This window comes from Erpetoichthys calabaricus, chromosome 2 (assembly GCF_900747795.2).
Source record: "Erpetoichthys calabaricus chromosome 2, fErpCal1.3, whole genome shotgun sequence".
NCBI classification, from domain to species: Eukaryota; Metazoa; Chordata; class Cladistia; order Polypteriformes; family Polypteridae; genus Erpetoichthys; species Erpetoichthys calabaricus.
This window is the reverse complement of record NC_041395.2, coordinates 57,722,547-57,731,829: the sequence shown is the minus strand read 5'-3', so window position 1 is coordinate 57,731,829 and position 9,283 is coordinate 57,722,547. Positions and strand designations below refer to the sequence as shown.

General features: G+C 51.1%; 2 protein-coding genes across 2 annotated transcripts; both read right to left on the bottom strand.

Annotated features, from left to right (window-relative positions):
* Positions 1-819: 819 nt before the first annotated feature.
* Positions 820-9,003, bottom strand: LOC127526719 (uncharacterized). Its single transcript, XM_051923127.1, has 3 exons — positions 7,770-9,003; positions 7,241-7,661; positions 820-855 (listed from the first exon to the last, which is right to left on the bottom strand). Exons 1-2 carry the CDS (start codon positions 8,171-8,173, stop codon positions 7,436-7,438), a joined length of 630 nt encoding a protein of 209 aa, XP_051779087.1. The 5' UTR covers positions 8,174-9,003; the 3' UTR covers positions 820-855; positions 7,241-7,435.
* Positions 3,601-5,577, bottom strand: LOC127526603 (uncharacterized). The gene is made up of 6 exons (XM_051922487.1): positions 5,403-5,577; positions 5,083-5,292; positions 4,670-4,992; positions 4,326-4,582; positions 3,975-4,223; positions 3,601-3,892 (listed from the first exon to the last, which is right to left on the bottom strand). The coding sequence occupies exons 1-6, from the start codon at positions 5,575-5,577 to the stop codon at positions 3,661-3,663; spliced, it is 1,446 nt and encodes a 481-aa protein (XP_051778447.1). The 3' UTR covers positions 3,601-3,660.
* Positions 9,004-9,283: the final 280 nt, after the last annotated feature.

The window sequence follows — 9,283 nt, the reverse complement described above, 5'->3', positions numbered from 1 at the left end:
TATCGCTCACCTTCTTTGTTGAGTCCATCTTCAAGATTTAGCCAAAGATGGAGGTGATCCGGGCCTTGGTCTCTTCTAGCCTCGAAGCCACCTCCCTGGCATAGATGGACAGCAACCACTTTGTACCGGGCACCGGGGCCATTCGCGGTAGTAGAGACGGAGTCGCAGGTGGCTCGGCACCCAGTGTAATAAACTTGGTGACCGCGAACATGAACTGTCTGGACCGCTTCAACCAGGACCTGCCGTGCTCCTCGAGCAGATATCTGCGCAGCCGGGTGGCCCCGTTGCCCAGCGTGCGCTCACGCATCTGCCCGATGAGCTTTTTGTCGCAGGATAATCTGTTAAGATAGAACAGAGACATTAGGACTGCCCTTGTGTGCCCGTCTACCTGTGGAGAGTTGACCCGGCCATTGGAGACTCCTTGTCTGACCTGTAAGTCAGGATAGCTGGAAACTGATCCCGATGGGTGTGGTGTAGCTGATCCAAGATATCCTGCGACCAGCCCCGCCACCTTCTTGCAGCGCCGGTACTCCGTGGCCATAAAGTACCATCCGTCTGTGTCCAGGACCCTCCGGACGGTCCTGTAGAGTCCGGCTCCCGACAACCTGTGGCTGCACGCCGTGCAGGACAGCTTGTAGCCCCACATGCTACGGCATCCACAGGAAGAACGGGCGCTGAAAAAAGGCGTCGGGGGCTGGAGGTACACGTTGCAGGGGCCGGGAGGGTGCCACCAAAGGCGAAGGTTGGAGGTCCGCACAGGCTTTCCGTCCTTGCCCCTGGTGAAAAGGACCCGGACTTAAACCACGCGTGCTGTTCCTTCGGTAGTGAAGTCCTCCAGCCCTCGGGCAAAAGTAGCTGTGTGTGTGTGAGAGAGAGACAGAGACCAAGAGCATGAGCAACAGAAAAACAAACAAAAGCAATCAGACAGGGCCTGGTCCTTTCCTGGCAATGCAATTCAAACAAACACATCCTTTTAACTCTCCTCTCTCCTGGCTATGGACAGTGTTTGCGAAGGCTGCTTTCCCGGATCAGCCATCGGTTGGGAGCGCTGGGATGGCAAGGGCCCTCCACTGGTTGCAGACTGGGAGGTAGATGCTGGGGAAGGTTGTTAACAAATTCAAACAAACAGGTTAAACAGAAAAAGTGAAGGAGCCACCACCAGTTTCCATGGGTGGCTGTCACTTACCAGCCTCCAACTCCATGCTGGCCGACAGCAGCACGTCATCGGGAATCTCGACGACTGAGGCTGCTGCAGAGTGAGAGGTGGTGGGGGCAACAGTGGTGGTTTTGGGAAGGGAGGAGGTCGCTGCTGCCGTTGCCTCGTCTCTCTGCCGCACATACAGCTGGAGCGCATGCATCTTGGTCCCGACTTTGGTGGTCTGGCGCCGGGGCCATTTGATGTAACTGCATTGGGGTACAACAGCGGGAACGGTAACAGGTGAACAAATAGAAGCAGGGTCCCAACTTCCTTGCTGTGCTCTTACCCTCGGACCCCACCCAGAGGTCTCGCGGCGGAACTGTGGCACAGGGTTCAAGCTGGATAAATTAGATAAACCAAGACAAAGTTACAGTTCCATTCCAAAGTTTTAAAACACCTATTTTTCTTCAAATTTAACCAGCTGGAATGCAACGAGCGACCTGAAACAGATCCGCAGGAAAATGGTGGACATTTACGTTTAAAGTTTAGGTTAACAAAAACTGAAATTAAAACAAATTTCAGAATATTACAAATTGGCCTTCAGGGAACAACTAATAGGTTACAACCACCATATAGTCTGCACCAAGCGACGTTGCCTCCAACAGAGATCAAATAAAGAGTAACAGCATGCAAAAAGGAAAAAGGGAACAATAGGATGATAAACCGCCACCTTTGAACAAATTCTATAGGCACCAAACCCAATATTCCAAAAAGGTTTTTTTTTTTTTTTTCTAATGAACCTTCGCGATATTTAACCTATGAATACTTGCATGTCAACACCGCAGGTGATGTTGGGTCTATTAAAACAACGCAATCAACCAGTACGTCAATTACAGAAAGATTCCTTTGTTTTGAGAGGAACATTGCTACTACAAACAAAGACTCGCGTAGGAATACTACTGCCAGCCATGGTATGAGATACCAGAAACTGTTAATTCTGAAAGAGTAAAGGGACACACAAAAAAAAAAAAATAAATATAAATGGTAATACTAGTACTGACTTTTTTTTTAAGGCCTTTAATAATATTACAACTACCTTGTTACACTGCATTTTCCTATTGCTAGCATTTTTATTATTAGCATTATTATTATTTATTATTAACAAACATAATTATAACGCAATTCTGTCCAGACTATTTACAGATATTTCTATTACTGAAACCAGTTTACTAAATTGAAAAAAAAAAAGAATACTTTTATTAATATGTAAAAAACAAATTTCTTCTCTATAATCCTTGTAACATCAATGGTACCATGTTAATAGTATCAGCGGGCCCCCCTTTACAATAAAACTCGAAACATGACATCGCCGCTTTTAGACGGGTATGCGTGTCTTTCGGAACAGAACTCGGAACGCATCTCTTTCCCAGCCAATCAAAGTTTACAAAAAACTCGGCACAAGAGCGCCTCGACCAATCGCTGCACGCTGCTGCACACTGCTGCTTGTCAATCATCCGAGAACTCGGAATGAGCTCGGCCCGAAGATCGGAACTCTTTAGGCGCAAAAAATGGGAGCCGATCTTCGTGGCGGAAGAAGGGTCGCCTGCTCTGCAGAGCCGGGGTCCGTAAAAGGTGAAAGGGGCGGTCGCATAGCCGATTAGCCACGCGATCGCGGGAAGGTAAACAGAGAGCCCTTAAAGCGGCGGCTGGACAGAAGCAGGCAGGCAGACACAACGATTCAATCAACAAGGTTTATAAAATGAAATAATATACATATAATAAATAGAAATCGATCAAATAACTATATACAATAAATAACACGAAATAAGTATAAATAAGTAAAAGTCAAACTAACAATCCAAGGAACTATATATAAACATAAATAAATATCAAACAATTTTTACAATAAAAAAATAACTACCAGAGTAGAGAACCAGTAGATGTAGCCCAAAATTAAAAAAGAAAATTGAGAGGAGGAGGAGGCCTGCCAGTCATTGCAAAAAAAAAAAAAAAAAGTAAAAACAGCTTGAAAAAAAGGATCACAATATATAAAGTGCCAGTCATTTGCAAAATAAAAAAAAAAGTAAAAACAGCAGACCTCCTCGTGAACAAAAAAAAAAAAAAACACTATGGGCCCATCTACAAATCAAATAAATAAATAAAGAAATACAATTCTTTAATGGCTATCCCCCCCAGCACGATTTTTCTTCTCCCTCCTCTTTTCCTCCAGCCACTCCTGTATAGTTTTGCCGGCTGAGGTGGAGCAAAAGAATTCCCCCCCAAATTGGCTATGGCCGAACTCTTTTGTTTTAGGACGGCCACAGCACTTGCAAATGTAACTTTCGATCTTTTTCCGTTGCTTGGGGGGGGGTTTCCTTGCTGTCATGCCAGCTCGTCCGCCTCCTCCTTTTTCTTTCGCCGCCAGGCAGTGGTGCGGTGTACTGAGGGTCCTGCCGGCGGCGGTGGAAGCGGAGCAGTGGCAGTGTCAGCCGGCGGGGGAGAGTGGCTGGGTGACGGGTGCTTCATGTGGCTCGGGGGGGTGCCCAATGATGGCTGGTGCCACATCCACGGGGCCCCGACGTCGCTGCGTCAGGCGGGTTATGGAATTGTAGTGGTTGTGCAGCGGACAGCTCGGGGCCCGTGGGTCGTGGTCGAACGGTAGGGGTGGGCTGTGAAGCAAGGGCCGAGCTGGTTGACAGTGGCACGGCCATCTCCAGAGCCCGCCGTACCAGCTCCCTGGTGCGAGTGTAGTGCCTACAGGGACAGAAAGCAAAGTAAGTCAGGGTGGGAGGGAGGAGAGGGGCATGTGGATGGTACTTGTCCAGTGTGTACTTGCCATTGTGCCAGGGTGCGCTGATTGAGGGGGAATAACTGGATACGTGTCTGGGCCACGAGTACCGGATTTGTGAGGATATTTTCCTGGATGCAGATGTAATCCCGCATCACAGCTGCCCAGCGGTTCACCCTCACGCCGCTGATGGTGGTTCCTTCGGGGTGATTCCTGGACAGCTGTACACAAACGGCCTCCACAAGGCGGCTGATGTTTGGCATCTGTGCGGCTTGGCCGCCTTGGCCGACCATACACCTACAAAATTCGTGGGGTGGGAGGGAGAGAGAGATCAGTCAGCCATGCCATCGATATCCCATCAAAAGGAAAGATGCGACACCAAAGAGTTTGATCACCTACCATTGCAAGCTCTCCACTCCCGGTGTGACACTGGTTTGCGAGTGCTTGCGTCGGAACCTCCCCTGCACCAGTCTTTCCTGGTGGCGTGGCGGAAAGCGAACTGGGGCCTTGTCGCCCTCCGGCAATCGTTCCCAGAGGGTGACGATCTCCTCCACTTGCTGCTGCGTCACGTAGGGATGGTGACGCAGCTTCACGAGACTGGAGGCCAGGTTGACCACGTGCTGGTAACCTGGGCCAGTGTCAGTTCCAAGGCTATTCTGTTGGGGGAAGAGAGCGAAAGTGAGAAAGGGGAGCACTCCTCAGATATTCCACAGGTATAGCACAACTCGTCGGGAGAGACTTACCAGCTCGTGGGACACGCTTTGAGTGGCCTCGTCTGCAGGGGAGGTGTCCTGGTCGGCTGGCCCAGACTTTGAGGTGCCAATGGCAGGGCGCGACTGGGACTTGTCAGACGACAACGGTTGTCGGGCGAAGTCCTCCTCAAGGCCGAAGAGGGTGTTGTCCAGAGGTTCCTGTACCGGCCCCTCGTCCTCTTGGAAGCCCTCGTCGACACTGTCATCGTCGTCGTCTGTATCAGTCCCATCCGGAGCGTCGGGATCCCTGCCCATCACTTCCTCCAGCACTCGACCGGTCTGCGAAAATAGGTACTGGATATCTATGAGCTCACCTGTGAAAAGGAGGGAACTGTTTTAAAATAAGGTTGGGGAGGGAGAGAGAGAGAGACACAGAGAGAGAGACAGCTCGACGCCCGCCTCACCAGTGTACTTCGCAGGCCGGGTGTAATCGTCAACCAGCTTCATGTGATATACAATGTCGCTCAGCTCGTTGACGGAGTGCTGGAGTTGGCCACTGTAGCAGACGATATCACGGTCTCCTTCCTCCACTGCTTGTGCCGCACGGTCCTCGTTCCACCGCGCCAGGCCTTCCAGCAGATAGGCCTGAAAGTGGGCCGCGCTGGCTGAAGTGCCTGAAAGACACGGTGAGAGAGAGAGCCAGAGACACAGAGATAAAAATGCAATGCCACCCACTCCCTCGCACAACACAGGTCACAAAGAACAGGTTTCTGAGCACCCTTACCAGGTATGAAGCGGTCCAGATGCAGGTGGAACGACTCCCAACGAAGTTGAACCACGGCCCCACCTGAACACCGGCAGCGTGATTCCCCCCTTTGACCAGCTGCCCGGTCTGCATGTACAGGTGCACGCCGGATGGGTCCTGGATGCAGTGGAGGTGGCGCCTCTGAGTTTTCCATATTTCCTGTATCTTAGCGCGGTCCAAAAGCAGGATACCCATGTTGTCAGTGGCGTCCCCGAAGGCCTCCAGCATCTCGTCGATGAGCCCGCCCCGTCTCCTCCGTCCCACGTGTGTGGCGGTGGCAGTGGCGGGCCAGCTCCTTTAGTGGGATCCTTCCGGAGCCTCGGGGATCGTTCCCCGCCTCGCCAGCCTTGGCCTATCGCAGCCTGGCGACGTCTCCCTGGTCCCACTCAAAGATGCAGAACGAGAGACGCGCCATGAAGAGGCTGTACAGTGGGTGGCTCTCCGTGGTGACACCCGCTGCAAAGCGTCGCATCAGGTGCCACATGTCGAGCCGCACCACCAGCTGATCCCACTGGTTGAATAAGAGGGACACCTTGCAGGGTCCCCCGTGGGAACAGCAGTCTCGGTCCACATAGAGGACCAGAGGCGGGGACACACTGGCATCACGGTATCGCCGCATCAGCCCGGTGGCCATGGGCTGCAGGCCAGCGCCCTCGGCTGCAGTGAGGACGCTGATCAAGATCTGGCCGTGCTCGTTCCTCACGTTGGTCACCCAGGCTGCCGTTCCTGCCGCGGCACCAGCCAGTTTCTTGATCACCTGAACGATGAAAGGGAGAGTGACGGTAAGCTGGAAGGAAGGAGAGAGAGGATGACGATATCGCTCACCTTCTTTGTTGAGTCCATCTTCAGGATTGAGCCAAAGGTGGAGGTGATCCGGGCCTTGGTCTCATCTAGCCTCGAAGACACCACCCTGGCATAGATGGACAGCAACCACTTTGTACCGGGTGCCGGGGTCATCCGCGGTAGAGGCGGAGTCGCAGGTGCCTCGGCACCCGGTGTAATGAACTTGGTGACCGCGAACATGAACAGTCTGGACCGCTCCAACCAGGACTTGCCGTGCTCCTCGAGCAGATATTTGCGCAGCCGGGTGGCCCCGTTGCCCAGCGTGCGCTCACGCATCTGCCCGATCAGCTTTTTGTCGCAGGATAATCTGTGTTAAGACAGAACAGACGTTAGGACTGCCCGTGTGTGCCCGTCTACCTGTGGAGAGTTGACCCAGCCATCGGAGACTCCTTGTCTGACCTGTAAGTCAGGATAGCTGGAAACTGATCCCGATGGGTGCAGTGCAGCTGATCCAAGATATCCTGCGACCAGCCCGCCACCACCTTCTTGCAGCGCCGGCACTCCAGGTACTCCGTGGCCATAAAGTACCATCCGTCTGTGTCCAGGACCCTCCGGACGGTCCTGTAGAGTCCGGCTCCCGACAACCTGTGGCTGCACGCCGTGCAGGACAGCTTGTAGCCCCACATGCGGTACGGCATCCACAGGAAAAACGGGCGCTGAAAAAAGGCGTCGGGCGATGTCGGGGGCTGGAGGTACACGTTGCGGGGGCCGGGAGGGTGCCACCAAAGGCGAAGGTTGGAGGTCAGCACAGGCTTTCTGTCCTTGCCCCTGGTGAAAAGGACCCGACTTAACCACGCGTGCTCTTCCTTTGGTAGTGAACTCCTCCAGCTCTCGGGGGGGAAAAAGTAGCTCTGTGTGTGAGAGAGAGAGAGAGACAGACAGCATGAGCAACAGAAAAACAAACAAAAGCAATCAGACAGGGCCTGTTTCTTTCCCGGCAATGCAATTCAAACAAACACATCCTTTTAACTCACCTCTCTCCTGGCTACGGACAGCGTTTGTGAAGGCTGCTTTCCCGGATCAGCCGTCGGTTGGGAGCGCTGGGATGGCAAGGGCCCTCCACTGGTTGCAGACTGGGAGGTAGATGCTGGGGAAGGTTGTTAACAAATTCAAACAACAGGTTAAACAAAAAAAGTGAAGGAGCCACCACCAGTTTCCATGGGTGGCTGTCACTTACCAGCCTCCAACTCCATGCTGGCCGACAGCAGCACGTCATCGGGAATCTCGATGACGGAGGCTGCTGCAGAGAGAGAGGCGGTGGGGGCAACAGTTGTGGTTTTGGGAAGGGAAGAGGTTGCTGCCGCCTTCGCATCGTCTCTCCGCTGCACATACAGCTGGAGTGCATGCATCTTGGTCCCGACTTTGGTGGTCTGGCGCCGGAGCCATTTGATGTAACTGCTTTGGGGTACAACAGCGGGAATGGTAACAGGTGAACAAATGGAAGCAGGGTTCCAACTACCTTGCTGTGCCCTTCCCCTCAGACCTCACCCAAAAGTGTCTCACCTCTTGGCCTCCCGATCTTCTGTATCGTAAAGGGCCTCAAACGTCAGGTGTCCATGTTGGCCAAAGCCGACGAGCCTCTTGCCCTCGTCCAGAGTCCTGGCCGACCCGTCTCTCTCCTGGCGACGACGGATGGCCTTCTTCACGTCTGGGAAGAGCCAGGCGTAGGACTCCAGGGCGTTTTTATTGCTCGCCAGCGGGCTATCCGACACCTGGCCATCTTTGCGCTCCCTCAGGTGGGTTGCCAACACCATGACGGCATAGCCGAGGTCATGGGTCAGCAACCATTTAAAAGTCTGACCCCGGTACTGTCCAAACTGGAGCTCGCTGGTGCTGCGCACCAGCTTGGAGTCCCCGGGGTCACCACCTGCTGCCCGCACCCGTCTCCTGGCCTGCTCCCTGACCATCTCGGCCGACTTGACCTTGAACGGCACAGGGCCGCTCAGGCCGTATGCCTTGGCGACCTGGATCGCCTCGGCGGAGGCCTTGAGGGTCAGTTCGCCAGAGGTCTCGTGGCGGAACTGTGGCACAGGGTTCAAGCTGGATAAATTAGATAAACCAAGACAAAGTTACAGTTCCATTCCAAAGTTTTACAACACCTATTTTTCTTCAAATTTAATCAGCTGGAATGCAACAAGCGAGCTGAAACAGATCCGCAGGAAAATGGCAGACATTTACATTTAAAGTTTAGGTTACCAAAAACTGAAATTAAAACAAATTCCAGAATATTACAAATTGGCCTTCAGGGAACAACGAATAGGTTACAACCACCATATAGTCTGCACCAAGCGACGTTGCCTCCAACAGAGATCAAATAAAGAGTAACTGAGCATGCAAAAAGAAAAAAGGGAACAATAGGATGATAAACCGCCACCTTTGAACAAATTCTATAGGCACCAAACCCAATATTCCAAAAAGGTTTTTTTTTTTTTTTCAAATGAACCTTTGCGATATTTAACCTATGAATACTTACATGTCAACACCGCAGGTGATGTTGGGTCTATTAAAACAACGCAATCAACCAGTACGTCAATTACAGAAAGATTGTTTTGAGAGGAACATTGCTACTACAAATAAAGACTCGCGTAGGAATACTACTGCCAGCCATGGTATGAGATACCAGAAACTGTTAATTCTGAATTCTGAAAGAGTAAAGGGACACACAAAAAAAAATATAAATGGTTAGTAATACTAGTACTGACTTTCTTTAAGGCCTTTAATAATATTACAACTACCTTGTTACACTGCATTTTCCCATTGCTAGCATTTTTATTATTAGCATTATTATTATTTATTATTAACAAACATAATTATAACGCAATTCTGTCCAGACTGTTTACAGATATTTATATTACTGAAACCAGTTTACTAAAATAAAAAAAAATACTTTTATTAATATGTACAAAACAAATGAATTCTCATTAGATTAAACTACATCTGTTTTACTTCTCTATAATCCTTGTAACATCAATGGTACCATGTTAATAGTATCAGCGGGCCCCCCTTTCAATAAAACT